Source organism: Oenanthe melanoleuca, chromosome 1A (genome assembly GCF_029582105.1).
Source record: "Oenanthe melanoleuca isolate GR-GAL-2019-014 chromosome 1A, OMel1.0, whole genome shotgun sequence".
Classification (NCBI taxonomy): Eukaryota; Metazoa; Chordata; class Aves; order Passeriformes; family Muscicapidae; genus Oenanthe; species Oenanthe melanoleuca.
The window spans coordinates 48,432,892-48,452,660 of record NC_079334.1 but is presented as its reverse complement, the minus strand read 5'-3'; the positions used below and the strand labels follow the sequence as shown (position 1 = coordinate 48,452,660).

The 19,769-nt window shown below is 38.2% G+C and overlaps 1 protein-coding gene across 2 annotated transcripts in view; it reads right to left on the bottom strand.

Annotated features, from left to right (window-relative positions):
• Positions 1-3,193: 3,193 nt before the first annotated feature.
• The window catches only part of CPED1 (cadherin like and PC-esterase domain containing 1), a 141,787-nt gene continuing 125,211 nt past the window's right edge, over positions 3,194-19,769 (bottom strand). For both annotated transcript variants that reach the window (XM_056511213.1, XM_056511223.1), the window contains exons 19-23: positions 12,401-12,621; positions 12,040-12,141; positions 11,740-11,827; positions 9,761-9,907; positions 3,194-6,198 (exon numbers count right to left, since the gene is read on the bottom strand). In XM_056511213.1, coding sequence (XP_056367188.1) covers positions 5,971-6,198; positions 9,761-9,907; positions 11,740-11,827; positions 12,040-12,141; positions 12,401-12,621 — 786 coding nt within the window. In that variant the 3' untranslated portion in view covers positions 3,194-5,970. The remainder of the gene's footprint in view (positions 6,199-9,760; positions 9,908-11,739; positions 11,828-12,039; positions 12,142-12,400; positions 12,622-19,769) is intronic.

Genomic DNA, 19,769 nt, shown 5'->3' with positions numbered 1-19,769 from the left:
GATAATTCCATCAGGGCTATGGTGCTGAACTGATCTAGAGATTCAGGAGCCCTGCATTAAGAGGTTACTAGACCCTGACTCCCTGTTATTGCACAGGAATGATGCAATGTAGAATTTAGGGAACAGTAATAGGTGGAGCAGTAAGACCTGTTATTATTTAACCTTTTACCATCAGCAGTAAATCCCCTTGTATGTATATGTTTTATAAGAAATGGGCAGGACATGGTGTCAAAGGGTTTTGAAACAGGATTTTACAGTAGCTAATAGATACCATTTGCTGTAAAGAGAGCTCAACAAAGGCCCTGAGATGAAAAAAACACATCTATCTGTCCATATAAATCATGTTTAAATTGTAATCACTCCAGTGAAAACTTAAATAGAACACAACTGTGTTTCTTTATTTCAGAGGAAGCCATTTGTGGGCTAGATCACACTGGGTGCTGCATATCTCATGGCTTGGAAGGTCTGATTTTCAAGGCTTAAAGTGTTTTTCATCCTGTTAGGATAAATAGAGATTGGCAGGTTTCTTGGAATATATTTGGAGCATCATAACTAAAGCTTTCTGTAAATATAAAAAAACTTTGGAACTGGCATATGGAATTAAAGGAAAAATACAGTTCAGAACTAATAAAAGTTCTCTCATCTGTTAGATGATTTGACCACCATCTGGGGAGGCTGCACAATCATTATCAGGCAGAGTAGAAATATTACTTCCAGCTTCTTAGTACCACAGAATCATAACAGAAATATGGAAGTTGATAATGACAAGAACAAAAGAAAATATATGTTTTTGGAACATGGCAAGTGAGAAACTCTGCCAAACACAGATCTGATCTTCCAACCCTCACAATAATCCATACAATATACTAACTTTAAAGGGCTCCTGACAACATTAATTTCACACATTTGATCTGCAGTGAGCTCTTCATAGCTGCCCTTTGTCAAGAGGTGTCTGAGTAATTTTTTATTCCTCACTCAAGGAATTTAGTTCTGCAGTTCTGTCTTCACCCAGAGTCTACTCAGTCCTTAGAGCACACTGGGACAAGTGGTACTGGCAGACACTGAGCTGTCCTTTTTAACCACATAGACTGACTGCTCAAAACAGGTAAAAAGTCACAATATTGAGAACACTATCTGCTGTGGGAATGTTGTCCCCACAATGAGGCATGGGAAGGAAATGCCCACTGCAGTGACTGTGTGAACACACCTCACTCTGTCAGGCAGGAACATGCAGAGCAGTTCCCACCCTTCATTTCAGGCAAGCAAGCAGTGGGAAAAAAGTTTGTCCTAAGCTGGGAAAACACCTTGGTATTTGATTTTCAGCTGAAAGGGAATGAATCCTGCTCCTCATTAGGGAAGTTCAGTACTAGAGGAAATGAAGGTGATGCTTAATAGATGCTATGTTTCATAAAGACCTCTGATTTTATTTAAACGTGCTTGATCTTCTGTTCAGGGCTGCTTAGTGTGGTGTCCCTTGCCAAGGCTGTGAACATGCTTGAGGGATTGCAGGAAGGGCTGCCCACAGGTGCCAAAAGCTGGCCAAACAGTCAGAAGGAAAAACACAGAAATGGCAGAAGTCATCACAACAGAAACCTGTGCTGCAGATGACACTGTTGTGACCCCACAGGCTCATCTTGACCACCATAGTTAATGACTTGAGGAGTTTTCTAGGACACTTAGCTCCAGGTACTGGCCTGTTTTTCTTTTCAATGGATACTGTGAAGGTACCAGCAAATACCAGCAAATATGTACCAGCACCAATAAAGAGTTATTCCTGCATTTTACACAGACTGTTCTCGTGTTTGGAAGATTTACACAGGTAAAGATAGCAGTGGAGCTTGAAAGGTGAATTATTGCTTGGCAAAGGCAAACTCCATGAAGAGCTAAGTGCTAGTGCAAACTAACTACTTAATACAACACAGCTGTTTTAAATTCATCAGAGAAAATCACAACCCTAGATAAGAGGCTTGCCCTACCCCTGCTGTATTCTAGTGCTTTTGGGCTTGTCAAAAATTTATTTTGAAGATTCAGACTGAATTTGCATCAATTAAATCTCAGATTTCCAGAAGTTGCTAGCCTGACAAAACACAAATTTTAAGGTCATCTGAAAGAAAGGCTGATGTGGAGTAGAGCAGGTGCAGATATCCAGTGAGGTAAAACAAGCCAGATGCAAAGCTAGCAGGCAAACAAAAAGGTGAGACCATATTTTTCATGTGACCCTACAGACTTGTTTAGCAGTTTGAGTCTATGCCAAATAGTTCACTGCACCTCTAAAAATTGCTTTACTCTAAAAGAGTAATCTGAAAGATCCCTGGACTGCAGTCAACTTAATATCACACATATCTGCATCTTCAAAGCATTCTCTTTGGCTCAACATAGCAACAGAATCATAACTATTAGTGGTTATTTCAACCTTGAGGTAATTTGATGCCTCACTACCCCACCCACTAAGCAAATAAACTTACTTTGATGTCCCTTTAATGTGTCACAGAAGAGAAAAATAAAGGCCTTTTATTTAACAGTGTGAAAAAGATTATTCTAAAGATTATAATTTTCAAATGAATACCAAGACTAAATGTTGTATTTGGAGTCCATTCTAAAAACTCTGATGACAGAGATGACTTCTCAAGGCATTTCCCTACGATAAGGGAAATATTTTTTATTTCAAAGTTAGTTATTCCAAATATATTTATTAAGATGAACTTGATCATGGTGGCCAGGTACCCAATCACTGTTCAACATCTCTTGAGGAGCTGCAACTCACTGGACCCTGGTAAATCATGCTCCAGCTTCAGCTAAAGGCAGGCCATAATAACTTTGACTATAGCTCTGCATATCAGAGTATTTATTTTGCAACACAGTTCTATTCTTTCTCTACCTGTAACTTAAAGTATGTCCTGGTTCTGTTCTAAGCTCCACATGCTGCTGAGCAGACATTGAGCAGGAAACCCACTTCTCAGAGTACTTGCTCCCCAGCTTAAATATTTCAATCCTACCACTAATTCCAGAGCCACTCATGTCTGTACTAGGAGGTGGAACTTAACCTGACAGCTAAGTCCTTTGTTATTTTAATGCTAAGTAATGGGACTAAGGTAGATATATGGACTATAGGAACACCTTAATGTTTATTCAGGTAAAATGTCACAGCAGATATAAAAATTCTAGAGTACTCTGTAGATAGCAACATGTGATCTCACTGGAATTCAAACACAGTAATCCTTTTATTGTCTTAATCCTTAAATTTTAATGCATATGAGCAAGCAATCCTTGCATGTCAATCTCAACTCTCATCTTTCACACACATAGAGATACTAGATATATTTTAAAGTTAAGTAACAAAAATGTAGCTTATTATCCTTTGTTTGTTCCTAAAACTACGTGGATCATACATAGTGTTGGAAAAAGCTTATTCAAAGAACTCGTTTAAATAAAGATCAATTTGCAAATTGTACCAATGACTTTGTACAGACAAATAAATGTACATAGACATGTAAAAAATAGAAAACACACAGGAAAATATGCACTTAATACATTTGAAAAATATTAAGATTTGGAAAGCATTAAGACATCTGGGTGTACAGCACATGTAAACCATTTTGTGGTGAAACCAGAACTGATGAATTGCACATTCACTGATATCCACTACAGTATAACAAAGTCAGCTCTTTCCTTTTCATCACTAAGCTAATGCTTCAGCAATAGGTTTTGGCTAAAAAAACCCCAAAACCAAAAAAACCAAACAAAAACATAAAACCCAGTTAATGCCTTAAAAACATTTGTGTATAGAACAATAACAGTAACAGCATGTGGATTTAAATGAGCTACAAAAAAAATCTTATCAGAGGCAGAACTGTAATGCACCTATCATTGATCATCTTAATGCCAAAGACATCTGGCTGTATTTTGCATCTACTAATATTGATGACAATGTTCTATCCTTCAGCTTTAAGGTCATGCAGCCCTGGATTTCCAGACCCAAGAGAATATATTACATCATTTGCATTCAATTATATTCTTTGGATAATCATATTGCTCAAAACCAAATGCTGATATTTTCTGTATTTACACACAGCTCCTGACCCATCTTTCATGCAGATCTCCATGCCAGGGAAAATCTTACATTGAAATTTGGGGATATTTGCTGTAAACAATCAGCAGCATATTATACAGAAACAGATATAATCATACTATCTCAATAATTTTGTCATTATCTAAATTAGGACCTTTTTCAATATAGAGAAAGGTGTCTTATATTAGGTATGCCAGACTGTTTTGGAGGATATTCTCTGTCATCTGGGATGCCAAGCTCCATATTGCATGACATTTTCCTATTACAGCTTTACATATCTTACCTGAAGAAGTACAAATTCACAAATCTATATAGCTGGGCATCCAGACTGTTGGTAGATACAGGATCTTAAGCAAATACTAAATGTTGTGTCATGAATTGCTAGCCCTACTTCTATACAGGGCAGTCCCTCTGTGTGCTACTAAGGGAAATAAGATGATGATTAGCTACTTGTTATAATTTGTTTATTCCCTGACATTGTTTGTGGCTTACTTTCCCAAAGCAGAAGCTAGTGGGGGATTATATGTAAAATTGTGACAGGGAAGCACATCACAGAACTCAGCAGATCCATTGTTAGACTTGCACCTCCCTGGTTAAAACACCCTTCTCTATTGCATGGTGGAAGAGTGGTGCCTTGATTGCCTGCTGCATGACTGGAGGAATAAAAATCCACAGCTGGATAATTTGTAGGGACAGCAGTGCTATGGGTTGCCACTAACCTGTCACCCAGCTGCTAATCCTGGATCCTGCATGGCTTCCCATTGGGCACTGCAGCTGTGAATGAGTGGGCTGCCAGTGCTGTGGGACCAACACGCAGCTTCTCCCTGGGTGTCACCCACAGAAGGTCTGCAAACACTGGGGATGGAGCTGGGCTGCAGCAGGAAACTGCAGTTCAGAGAAGGTCTGAACTGAAACTGGCATTCAGAGAAGGTCTGTCCATGCCAAGTAAGAGATGCTGGCAGTATGTTCTGCTGCCATCACATCACACTTCTTATGATAGATAAATTACCAGATCCTGAAATCCTTATGTGCGCTTGCAAGTGGAATTTTTGTTATGATTGTGGTATTGGCTTCACACATTGGAAAGTATTTTATAAAAAATCATTAAAGAAATGCATTCCTTCCATGCAAGAAGAATATCTGTTTGGCCAAGGTAGACACTGAAGCACTCACCTAAGTATTCTTCCTGCATATAGACACCCTCCTAAACTGGGACCATAAATAAATTTATGTTAACAAATTTACATGTTACATTGAGACAGTTACAATCAGTCTCAAGTGTAGGTAACCTATCTCCCTATTAGCTCCAGAACATGCAAAAAAGTATGTTTCATCTAAGATACAAAGAAGAGATGTGTTTTCACTAAAAAAACTAGAGTTCAAAACTCAGCATCACCAGTAAAATGCTAATAGACATTTTCAAATTCTATAAACCAAGTGTCTAAAGAGAAAATGTTTGATATGGAAGGGAAACCTGTCCACATTAAATAAAACTCTTTCAAACGGAATGTAGTCAGTTTCTAAATACATTCAAATATTACAGTGTCTCTATAAATAGAAAACTAGATAGTGCTGAAGACCTAAAGCAGCCCTTTCCAAATGTTCAAGTGAATATATAGGTCTCTTTTTACTATCATTAATACACACTTGCTTGAACTACAGCTGTTCTAGTCTTTGGAAACAGTTCAAGTAACTTCCCTTCTCTCCTTTGCGACCCTCTGTCTTCCATTTTCACACAACAGAGTCACCAGGGCACATCTTAATTTCAAAAGGTTTTTGGAAAAATGCCACATGTCCCAAGCTCTCTTTGTGTGCATGCAGTCGATCAAGGAAGCACATCATAAATCCACCGTGGTCCTTCAACTGTCCCTCAGGCAGTGGCACTTCTCTATCCAAGAGAGCTACGTGCTGACAAACTGCCTCTTTCTTGCACAGAGCCTGCTGAGAAGGATTTCAGAATACACTTGATTTATTGGACCTCGGACATGATAGGGGGACTGAGAATTTGCTGCATAGTCCTGCAGTTGTGGTGGTTTGCTTTGACTGCCGAAATATTTCCCCAGCGTATAGTGCCTCGATAACGTCATTGTTATGTGTGGCCTTTCTTCAGAGGGATTGGATTTCACCACCTGCAATAGAAATGACATATGTGAGTGCTTTCTGCCTGCACCTACAAAGACAGACACACAGCTGTGTGTGCAGAAATACTGAGGCAGTTGTCCATGAAGCAGGTCCTGATACTCTTACCTTGAGGAGCAAGTTGCTCATAAACATTATTTTAATGGCCAACTTGTTAAGTTGCAAACTAACCAAAGGGCAAGATCTTAATTTTTGAAATCTACATGCGTAGGCTCATTGTACTCAGGCATTTGACTTTGTAATGCCTTTGTGTATTACATTCTGTTCTCTTTATTAGAGACAATTTACCTATAACAATAAAATGCACACTCAACAGCTTGTTTGTATATTTTTAACATGTGGAAAAACAATGACTGCTCCAAATTGCAGAAAAGTTTAAATCTTGCTCTGATACCAAGCACTTGAGGCACATATAACATGTCTCAGCTATAAGCCCTGTGAGAATGCCTCATTCTGAGGTTTTGATGCAAACCTGGCCCAGCCCCACTCTGAGACGAAAACCCTGGTGTGTTGTGTTTCTTCAGGAAGGGAGTTATTGTGCAATTTAACATTCCTCTCCCCAGAACACCACAGGGACAGAACCACAACATGATTCAGTAACTTAGTGTTGAAGAATGCTTCACCTTGGCCCCTGAAATATGTATAAAGCTCTGGGATGGTCGTGTTCAACTTGCATGGAATAAAAACATGCTCATGGGACTAACAAGTGAGAAAATGAAAGGTATGGTTGTCAGGAGCTTAACAACTAGGGGGGGTGATCTGTGAAGTGCTGAAGGTCTTGTCTCAGTGAATACCCAGTCACTGATGGATAATGAAGCAGCTTTGAGAGAAACAAAACTCTAGAGCCTTGCACATATGCAGGAGAGAGGACCTCATCCCAGGCAGTGTCAAACCCAGAGAATGCAGAAAAGGTGGTTAACTTATTTTTAAAATAGTATATATATGCTGACTTAATAGCTCTGATGCCCGTGAGTTTTCCTGCTATATCAATCACAGCAGACACTTGAAAATGCAGAATTCATTCATTAATGAACATTTTTATGCATGTTAGTTTAAAAAAATATAATGTATATTTACTGTCACTGAAAATCAGAATCAACACTCATATGTGGTGAATAAATGAAATAAATCATACAAAATTAGGTGTGAGTGAAGAAATAACATGTTCAAAGGCTTGAAAGACTGAGCAGAGAGACTATGAGGGAGCTGGCAGAACTGAAAACAGGAATTATCCATGTAGAAAATTAATATATCCTCTGATCAATTTCATACAGCTAAGCCAAGGGCTATTATTTGTTTTCATGCAATTACTGTAGGTTCATTTTTCTAAATTAGTGCCTTAGATCTTACAATTATTTCAAAATGATGCCACCTTGAACCAATCACCCAAACTGCATTCCTGTTAGGCATAATCTCCCAGGAATGCAATCTAATGTTCACCCAGCCAACAGCAGCCAGACACTGATTAAGATACAAAAATCCCAAGGTTGCTAATTTTTGTGTAGTGATTATGATTTCACTGCCATTAAAATACAAAATAAATCAGAATTTAAAAATAACTTCTCTAATAATTGTATAATGCTGACCAATGTCTATAAGAATAAAAAATCAATTTTTCATGTGTGCATAGAACTAGAATTATGTTGGCCAGTAAGTGCTAGGGTTATGCAAGATATTTTATCCCAGCTCAGTATAATCCCTTTGAAAGTCCAGATCCCTTAGAAATCTGAGCAAAGATTGTAGAGTCTACAGAGATGGAGATTTCTATGCAATCAGGGTCACCTGAGAAATGGGTTGGTGGGAACTCAAATAATTCTTCAGGCCATTCAGAGGAAATAGCTTTCTCTTCAGCCAGCTAGTGGGAACTAAAAGAGAACTGCTGAAGGCATTTCAGTTCTTTTTTTTTGACTGCACAGACTGGCCAGTCCTCCATTCCTGCACAGCCATGCTTTATCTCAGATGGCATTTACAGAGGAGTGCCATTTTCTGAGACTTTAGCAATGTCCATTTTTAAGAGAAAGAAAGTGAAAGTACAACGCACAAGATTTAATCTGTTTCATCTGTTTTCAGAAAACATGAAAAGTGCTGGGGTTTTACACAGTGTTCTTGGCTTTGTCCTTGGGGGCAAAATGCCATTTTCCTGGTGCAAACTGCTTCAGCACCTAATGAAACTCCACTAGCCAGGATTCAAAAATAAGCTGATGACAAAACTATTAAAAATAATGAAGTATCAAAAGAACTCAAGACTTTCTTTTTGCTTTCCTCAAGGATCAAATCTGGTTTTTGGTGCATGATGGATTCTACTGGGTGTATCTATGGCTCTTTCAGGCACAATGACCTCTTAAGCATCATTAATAACATCTCTGTGAGCCAAATTCTCCCCTGATCCTCCCCAGAAACTCATACTCTATTGAGATTCCTTCAGCAGAGAAGCAAGACTAAATCTGCACATGAGCTCATACAAAATGATGGAGGAGTACATGAAAAATGCTGATGACTGATCACGCCCTGCTGTTTTTCCACCCAGTTCCATACAAAGCATTTGAAATATTTAATTTTGAAGCTCTCTGTTTCACTCACAAGATATGTGGAAATGGCAAACATCAGCAATCAGCAATCATCTGCAAAAACACCAGCATCTGGGTTCTAGATAAAAAAGGGTCAATACAGCTGTCTGGGTAAAATGGAGGGAAGCATTTGCTCCATGGGACTATTTATCAATCACATAAATATCTACTCTGTGACTTACTCCCTCTTTTCCAGCTTCATTTGGACTGAGCTATGTTTGTGCCTCTCAAGTATTGAGCAGAGTATATTAGAGGACTGGTTAACTAACCACACCTGTTGATGTTGGCCCCAAAGCAGGACAGAGGCCATGGCACTGGCCTGAAAACACGTGAGCTGCCGTGGAGCCTGAGGTGGAAACCAGTGGTGAAGTTGATGCATGGCACGTGAGCTCACATGAGTCTGACAACAATCCCCAAAAAATTCTATAGATTTTAGTCAAGAAAGCAGGCAAGCAATCTATCCTTCTGTTTGTACAGTGGATCATGGTAACTACTCCAGATTATTTTTTCTCAGACATAGGAAAACAGATATATAGCAGTAAGATTGGCTCTTCAATTTTAAGCTCCATTTTAAGTGTACTTGTGGTTGATGTTAGTGTGCTGAGCTGTTAAGTTAGAAATACATCAGTCAAAAATCTGTGACACTGAGTAAAAAGAGAAACAGTCCCTCCAGAAGTAACAGAGATAACATAAAAAATAATACAAGAACCTGGAAACTGTGCAACATCCTTTTATATGAGTTACCTTTGCAGAAGGGCCCTTTATTTTTATTTCACCATGCCAGCAGCTCAGCATGTCCTTGGGCTGCCTTGCACTGTGAACAATGATGGATAAGTGCCACCATACAAACTGCTTTTGCCAAGATTTGTATTCAGGCCTAACTTTGAGTGAAAGATGCTGACCTCACCACATACCTTCTTGTTTCCAAGATCTGACAGTTAAAATATCTTAAATACCTGGGACAGATATAAGCATAAACTATTACCTCATGGAAATGGCAGCCGCACTTCCCTCGCAGGAATTCCTTGTAACGTCCCATGGTGATGACAAAAGTGTCAACCACTTCATAGCCCAAATTTTTTGCTGTATCCAGAATAATCAAGTTTTCATTCCACAAGTTTTGCACTTCTGCCTGCATTCCAGATAAAATGATGCAATGTCTTGTCAGAAGGACTGTTTAAAGGTTATTGTGTCATGGAAAAAAATAGCAAAACTGTGTTTTGAATAAGCAATTATGTTATAGTACAGACATGAATTACTGTAAATTCACTCTTGATAAAAGGTACTACTCCAAGACTAATGTAGGGTTTTTTCCAGAAATTATGATTAATTTTCAGTAGATATGCAGCTTCCTTTATAGGAAAATTTCATGACTGTTTAAAATACAATTCTCGGGTAATGGCTTTTAACATGTAATTCACTAATATGAGGTGTAATTCAGGAAAAAAATCCAATTATAAAGTTTGTCTGTAACAAATGGTGAAACTGCTCCTTGAATGAAAAATTCAGCTTCAAATCAAATTCATTGAGGCAGTTGCTTAAAAGGAACTATAGGGCCATAGGTATCTTAAATAAGGTTATACTGAAGAGCAGATTATTATTTCTGAATATACATCAGGAAGATCAAGAATAAAAAACAAAGTTAGCCATAAAGTTGGCAAGGCAGTGGATTCAACATGGCAGACAAAAGGCCTTTGAGAGTAGCTGGGGTAATCCTGAAGCCTAGAGCATACAAACCACATGGATAATTTGGCATATGATTCCAATATTGAAAGGGAAAAGAGTGTTGGTTATGCACTGTAGCTGATTTCTGGAGTTTTATAAATTTAATGAATGAGAAAAAGTCTTAGGAAGCCTTTAATACTCTATCCTTGCCTCACATACCCTGGATTGAAGCTCTTCATCCTAGGACTGAATTTCACTGGAAACTATGACAGGAGCTATGAAAATGTTTCTTCATGTTGATGACAACAAAAATTCTGTTTAGGTCCTCCAGATAAATTAGGAAAATGGTTTGAATCAATAAGGCAGCATTCAGTAGAGACAAGGCAGATAGGCAGTACTAACTTAGAAAATATGGGAACATCTGACAGAGCAGTCTCTGTAGCAAAGAGAAGGGTGAGAGTAGCAGGAAGTCACATGCTGAATGCAGCAGTGTGTTATGGTTGCAAAAAGACGTGGGCGCTAGTCCCCAGCGCACGAGGAGTGCTGTACGTAATCTGTGAAAGGAGTCATTTTCTCTTTTCAACACCTGGGAATAACTGGAGCATGACACACAGCACTGGTAGGCATCATTTACTCCGTGCTGCCTTCCAGTGCTTCTCATCCATGCATTTTATGTGTGTTCAATAGAGAATCATTGTCCAAATTGTAAATAAAAGTCATGAATCGAATGAGTTACACAGTGCATTGAAATGAGCACATTTGTTGCTCTGAGAGACTTGGATGTGATTTAAACTGACTGTAACAGCTGACTAACATGCAAATAACAGGCTGGATTCACTGGTACATTCCAGCTGCTCTGTAATGTTCTGGCTTCATAGGTGGTTTAAGATAGATTTATTGAGTTGTGCAAACCAGACAAGTGAATTGGGTGCAGCAGTAACCATGGAGGAAGCCTGGGAGGAGCCTATGCACAATGTGGTATGAGGAGCAACCTGCTTATCCCCAACACAGTCTCTCAATTTTGGCAGCAGGATTAATATTGGAGCTTCCTCTGGTTCTTGGGATAGCTGACCAAGCATGGTATCTCAAACAGCTCTCTGTCTGCAGCAGAATCCATGAAAGAAGGAAATTGGTTTGATTCCCTATTAGCAAGCAGTATGAGCAAATACAAATATTAATCAGCCTTTGATCCACTTAAAATGCGCTCAGCAGACATCACATATTTTGACCAGACAGCAAAATTAATGATGGCATGACAAGTCTTCCATGAAAATGCACTCAAAATGTACTGTAGCTTACCTGGGATAGAGAATGGATTCCATCCACTGGAAGGTGAAAGCCCATCCCTATGGATTTGACAATTACCAGGATATTTGATAGATTTTCCCTTTTTTGCAAATTAAAAAAAAAAAACAAAAACAAAACAAAACAAAAAAACAAGGACACACTTTCAGACACATCAAAAGAAAATGCATGTTTTTATTTTTTTCAGTCACTTAACTATATGCTTGTGAAAAAAACAAATGAAAAGTTTGTATTTAAATTTTTTGTTGTTTCTCATAATCAAAAGTTTGAATAACACCAAGTACATAACATTACCTGTTCAACACCTTTTGGATAATTTGAAGGTGATTGGAATTAAGCCACTGAACACCACCTACAATTAATACAGTCTGGTCTGTGTTCTCCAGGGGACGTGATCTGAAACCCAGAAAAGAAAAACAACACATGTTGCTTTAAACAGATGGCAAACATTTTAAGTACATTGCTTTGCATTTCACTGAACTGTATCTGGCACCCTGATCAGATGCCTGATGTAATTTTCAGCTATTTTTTAACCACACAATATGGTCTGAGCATGTTGTTTTACTGTTTACTGACTTTAATTGTAAAGCATGTTAAACACATTTGTGAATAGAAAGATAATACAAACAAGGGGGATACAGAGTTTGTGCAGTACCTCTGCAGCAGCTGCTCTAGGGCTTTTTCAAAAGTTGGTCTCTGGTTTGCATTCATCCAGAACTGGGGGTAGTAGGAGTAACTGATAAATGTTTTCCCCTCATTGATATTGTGATAACATTTAACATCATGAGTCTTCTGCCATTCCTGAAGAGTCTTATTCACTCTTTCAATTAGATAATACATCATGCCTCTATTAGTTGAGTCACCTATAAAAAGAATCTTCAGATGGAAAAGATATGATTAGAAATTGCACAATCCAGAAATCAAAAGTTAAGAAAAGAATACAGCTGGTTGGGAGGTTTTTAAATGCTTCTCATAGTGTTCCAGACATATCTTTGTAAACTGCAAATACCCTGGCATCTTAATACTAAATTTAGCAAAATCTGTGTGATTTGATTTATAAAAAAGCTGTATTATGTATTTTAAAGACAAAAAGTGCAGGTTATGGATGGCTATAGCTGCAAAATTAGCCCTGCATCTTTCATCCTTGGTGACAATTTCTTTTGCTTAAGTTTATATTTACTTCTAATTGCTAGTACACAACTGCTCTCATGATTGCTTGCAGCTTCCTGCTTTTTTTCCTACAATTTTTCATGTGGTTTGCTCCTACACAGCATATATTGGTCTTCTTTAAATGGGATTCATTGGAATTTATACCAAAGTAGCACACCCACACACCCCATGAAGGATGCAGCTGCTGCCTTATTTGTAGAGAGTTGGTCTTTCTGCAGGTTCAAAGGGGAAAGAAAAGAGAATTATTTGGGTGGAGGATCATTGGAGTAGAGTCCTGTCATGTGTGATGTGACCACCAGAAAGCATCATGGCCTGAAGGGAGTTAGAAATCCTGCCAGGATGAAGTATTTTAATTATAGCAGTCTCTGCTGGAACTACCCTGAACTTGCAAATGAATAAAGAAGCTAAATCTGGATTTGCTCCTACTCATTCTGTAGATTCCTCTGAAAAAATGAGCATCTCTGTATGGGGAGACTACAGAACCTAAAGTGTGGTAATTTTATTTTAATGCTATTGCCCTATTTTAAGTGGATAGTACTAGAATTTCCTTCTGAAGAAGCAGGTAATAGAAGACAAGTCCAAAGAGTAGAACACAGGTTCACTGTGGTTTGCCAGTGAAACTATGTGCAGAATCAATTACCCCAATCAGCTCAGGCAGATATCCACAAAGAGGAGCAAACATGAAAAACTGGGATTAAGAAACCCCTCAGAGCCATCACACAGTAACAGCCCTGTTCTCTGCACAGAAGTACTCAGCTTCTTCTACCTCCTCTGGCACTTAGGGTAGTTGTCATCCTGTAACTTGGGATTTTGTTGTTTCATTTCTTAATTTGATTTGGAGTTTGATATTTTACCACTTCCACCTTGAATATTTGATTATGCAAATAAAATTCAGATTGCACAAGATTACATGCTTAAGGATATATTTCCAACTTTTTTTATGAAATTTTATGTGGTAGAGGCATTTTGGACTACACTAATCTAACACATTTGTCTATCTATTTATCTATTCACTTCAGGAATGTCACAGTTTTGAAAACTGATTCCACTTCCCACTATAAACCTATTGAGATTAAAAATAAGCCACAACAGTGTACCCATGATACTTCCCACAGAAGAGAAGGAATATCAAATGAGCTCTCATCTTGTGTTAGGGCCAAGAATGGGCATGACAATGCCTTCAGCTTCCCATGCCTTTGCCCATTGTGGGCTGCAGAGAAGCCCTTGATAGATTATGTATGGTAGTAAACAAATAAAAACTAGCACTGAGCTCACAGACTCCCATCCTGGACCTCTCAAAGCCACTTCATAGAGGAAATTCTTAAACAGCTGCTGCTCATGCTTGTATTGCACAAGCATTTCTCTCACATGCAAGGGGATTTCCAGCTTTCCACATCATGTCAGAAGAAACCTCTTTAAATCAGGCATAACATGACTCACAGAAGTCAAGGATCCTTGGATCCATGGAAGGGCTGGTTGGATATTCTCTCTTTCCCTCTCTGACAGACACACACATGCATAAAATGATTTACAATTAGGAAGACAGTCCATGCTTAGAATATGTCCTAATTCTAAAGTAGGTTAACTGAGGTTTTAAGCAACAATTCTTTTATGTTGCAAAATCTCTTTATTCTCCAGCCTGTCTATATCCATGTCTCTTTAATCTCCATTTCATAAGCCCATCACTGTAGTATCTTGATGCATATCTATTTAAAAAGCAGTTCTCAGATATTCTCAAGCAAGGACATCATGAGCTTGTAATGTGGGTGAGAACATTTCTGTAAAAACCCAACACATCATTAGCAGAATAACAAACAGGCTCTACCAAGTTACACACATACAGCAGTTAGTAGAACATACAAGACTGCTTCTCTTCTAGTATCATATTACACCATTTTATTATCACAGCACATGGGAATTGCAAAGAAGCATATTCAGCTATTAATTACATGAAATTGTCAGATAGGACATTTTTATCTCATTCAAGTGTGACTAGAATTAATCTCATGTACTGCTGATTTCAAAAAGCATGACAACAACTTCCATGGGAAAAAAAAGAAGAAAAATGACCATGGCCACTGTCAATGAACATGATGCACAGATGTCTTTTTTGCCAACACTGTGCAGTTTAGGTGTGAAGAGTCATGCCCAACATTTCCTAAGTCTCAAACACTGCAGAGCATCAAAGATTAAGATCTCTTTCCTATTTTTTTGTTATGTCAAAATTCGAGCAAAACACATACACACATCCCAGTCTACACTATTACATTATTTAGCATTTGAAGGCTTTGCAATTTTTCTATACCTACATAGGTACATACACATAAGCAGTGGACCCATGAATGAATTTTCAAGTCTGCCCTGGGGACCTTTCTGGCCAGGTCTGGAGATGGAAGGGCACTATGTGCAGTTATTTAGTAAACCCCTTCCAGAAGAAACAAATTAGTTGTGATCATATCTTAAAGTGGCAGCTCTTGTCTGGAAATGCCATAATGTTGGACACCTTATGAAACTATCAGGTGGGTCTTAGCATATGACTATTGTTGTCCTGGTGTTCTGAGAATGTGAAATAGGTGTCAGGAGTCAGAGCAGATTCCTTTAGAGCAATTAGCACAAATAGATGAAACAGACAACTGTTCAGGCACTGACATACTTCTTCAAATGCCATCACAAGACTGATGAGACTGCACTTAGCCTATTTCCAAATCAGGAATGAGAAAGACAGCAACATCACACTGGGTAAGAATACATTTTGTACCACTAGGGAAATTAACCTACACTTTTGGAAATAGGTCTGCTAAGAGAATAGTCAAGACTTGCTGCAAGTGGGAAAGAAAGAAATGAGTCAAAGTGGACTTGTGGTTGTACAGAAAGACAGATGAAAATGGTAGGTCATCCTTAAAGATGTCAGTCAATTATAGTAACCAGGTTAGTTTACAGTCATGAAGTCTTTGATTATTCAAGTAGATATGAGCCACATCAGGACTGTACCACTGGCATCAGTCAAATTTGTGTAATTCTGTCTTCCACAGTGAAATCACAGGTTTTTTGAAAGGCATGAAAACTAGGACTGCAATATGTGAAACCTATTGTCCCTGCCCTCTAGTTCTGAGAGAGAGCTCTAAAGTCTGCAGTCATCATGGGACAATAGCAGCAGTCATGCTCTGGAGACTGTGTGCTGGGATTTTGAAGGGAATATTCTCTCATAAGTCTAAAGAAGATCTCAGATAGAAAGATAGGTGTGCACTCCTTGTCAATTGATGCACTCCAGGCTGGTAGATGCTTAGCACATCATCAGCACATCTGCACACACACTGCATCCATTCTTTAAGATTTTGTCTGCACCCAACAATCTGCTTCTACCCATTGGTTCAACCATGATGTGAGATGTGTAAATCCTGGGAAAAAACCCAAATTCTACTTTTTCTTCTCTTCACAAGATAAAAAAAATGATGTGGATGAAGAGAAATCTGTAGGTAATCCTCTTTTCAAACTGCCCTTGTGCAGAGCTGGCCAAATACATTTTGTTAGGGTATGCAGGCCATCAGAAAGCATCTTTCAAAGTCCATCTTTTGCAAGTCAGCTTCATTTTTAGCAAATATTTGGAGGACTCAAAGGTTAAAATAAGCAGTGTTTAGCCTGAGGAAAAAAACTTACGTCCTTCAACTAAGAGTTCTGATGAATTAAAATAATCTCTTAATGTAATTGAACTTATGGTAACTAAAACCACATTTATTTCTATACAGTTATATGAACTCACTGTAGTTGGATGTGCCATGTAGTATTTAATATGTTTTGAACAAAAGGCTCCAGGGATGATTCTGTATTTATCTCTATGCTAATAATGAGGAACATGATGGCTTAGGTGGGTAGAGTAAGCCATATCTCCTTTTTCTACAAGTCTGGCACAAGATTTAGTCATGTATTGTTCAAGTTGATGGGGCAGTTATCTGCAGGATGACTAAATGATCAGACAAACATAAGGTTATAATTTTACCAGACAAAGAACAACACTTCCATACAGACAGATGTTTTCACTGTCTTCTGTTGCAAATATTTTGTGTGAAAAATTCCATTATAGCTTAAAGGCTTTGAAAGATTGTGTAAGCATAGTGGAATTCACGTCTTAACCAGACCTATCATTAAAAATTAACTACACTTGGGAAATTTAAACACCTGTAAGTTCAAAACACTACTTAACTCTAAAATATTATTAAGAAATCATAAGTTAAAATTCCTGTTTTAACAGCTGAATTTTAAGTATTTCAGCAAATATTGCCTTTTCATATTTCCTGTTCTTAATTACACATGACTCAATGGTATTTTATTATAAGACTAAGCTCTGGTTAGTACTTCTCAATGATAAGCAAAATATATGTCCCTCCTGCTATTGAGGTCAACTTTCTATATACTGCTAATTGGATAAATAATAACCTGTTAGAACCCATTTTGCTTTGCCCTTTTTTAAAAGTACAAAATCAATTTTGTACAAAAATCAAAGCATTATCTTAATACATTTGCATATGTCTTACAGTAAAAAGTCATTAATCACAGCTGCAGAGAATTTTATTGAGCCAACATAATACAGATATAATATTTTACTATGATGTATAATATTTTATTATGATGAAAAATTTATTTGATTCAATTAGGACATATATATGGAGTTCCCTAAGAATGAGACAGTCAGCATCTCATTATCCTTAAAAGTGCAAAAGAAAAAAGACTGCTGATATTAAAAGTGTACTGAAAAAATCTACTCAGCCAGCCCCACCTTAACCTCAGCACTTCCAAGTTTTCCTGTTTACTATGTATGAAATACAAACATATGACTGGCTATTCTTGCTAACACATCATAAAGCAAAATAAGGTCTCATAAAACCGTTTCTGGGCAGGTACATATTTTCTCATGTCTCCATCAGCTTGGGTGTTATTGTTTCACTACAGGTGGTCTTATAGTTTTATGAGACCAAGTGTCCTGGTTTTGGGTGGGATAGAATTAATTTTCTTCCTAGTAGCTGGTACAGTGTTGTGATGTGGATTCAGGATAACAATAATGTTAGCAACACAGATGGTTTCGTTGTTTCTGAGCAGCACTTACACTAAGTCAGGGACTTATCAGCTTCTCATTCTTCCCTGGCAGAGAGGATGATGGCATGAAAAGCTGAGAGGGGACACAGCCAGGACAGCTGACCTCAACTGGCCAGTGGGATATTCCAAATCATATGGCATCATGCTGAATGATAAAACTGGGGAGAATTAGTTGGGGAGCAGCAGCTGCTGCTCTGGGATGGGATGGGCATCAGTCACTGGGTGTTGAGAAATTGCACTGTGCATTACTTTGTGTATTTATTACAATTATCATTATTATTATTAGAATTTTCCCTTCCTCTTCCATTCTACTAGACTGTCTTTTTCTGAACCCACAAGTTTTACCTGTTTTCTGAATGACTCCCTCATGCCTGTGGGCAAGTGAGTGAATGGCTGTGTAGTGTTCAGCTCCTGCCAGGTTAAACCAAATCACACAGAAAACTTAGCTCAAACAGTTTTATATGCACACAAACTAATAGAGCAGTTAATGATGATGTGAAATCAATTGGAACTCATAGCCAGGGAAATGGATTTTGGTTACAGAGAAAAATTATCAAGCTCAGATGAGCTTTGAAAAACAAATCAATTTTAATATAAGAAATAAAAGTAGCCTGGAGTTAGAAAGCAAATTAGAAAGCATTTTTGAAGGCTTGATTATGATGCAGATAGGAAAGAAGTGCTCTGTTTGGATGACCGTAAATATATTTCAGAAAAATTGACAAATGAATACATGAAATTAGTGACAAAGAGATATCTGCTGCCTTTTATCATTGTTATATGAAACACAAGAAAAATAGAAGGGCTGCACTTAAAGACACAGTTGGTCTTCCATGTGCTGCATTTCAGTCAAAAAGAGCATTCACTTTACATCTTAATTCATCCCTTGCTGAAGTGAACACAAGTCAGGATCACAGCACTGCACTGCTTAATGGTTGCACGTTTCCCTTCACAGTCATTAAAAGTAGAAATGTAAGTATGCATTTTTTCATCTTTTTTTCTTCCCTTATAAAACGAATAGAGAAGCACATGAAAACAGCCTCCAGCTAACAAAGATGAAATCTGACAATGGTATAGAGATTAACACCTCCTATTTAAATTAAAAGATGCAATCACAAATTTATGCTGTTTATGTCTTCATGATGGTAGAATCATGAAATAGTTTGAGTTGGAAGGGACCTTAAAGATCACGTAGTTCCACCCCCCTGATATGTGCAGGGAACCTTCCAGTAGTCCAGGTTGCTCAGAGCCCCATCCAGGCTGCATCTAAGGATGGCAAGGTCACAGCTTCTCTGGGCAACCTCTGCCAGAGAAGAGGCAGAGTAATCCTCAGAGTAAAGAATTTCTTCCTGATATCTAGACCTACTCTCTTTCAGCTCAAGGCCATTCCCCTTTGTCCTATCACTACATGCCCTTGTCAAAGGTCCCTCTCTGTCTCTCTACCAGATCCCCTTCAGATACTGGAAGGCTGCTCTAAAGTCTCCCCAGAGAAAACCCCTGAATAAAGAGGCACACAGGCTACTTGAGCTCATCTTGAGAGGACACATGGATGAGTTCTGCTGTTCTTAGCTAACTTCAGCAAACAGCAATGCAAATCAAACAGCATTCCAGATCACCTTGGTATCCTCACTTGGGTTGATGAATTCTGCCCTTTTGTTTGGCATTCATCTTTTTTTTTTTACATCTGCTTTTGTTTCCAGTATTGAAACCTTCTGCTTATTTTATTATGGAAACTAGGATATCTTCTGTTTGAGATGACAGTGATC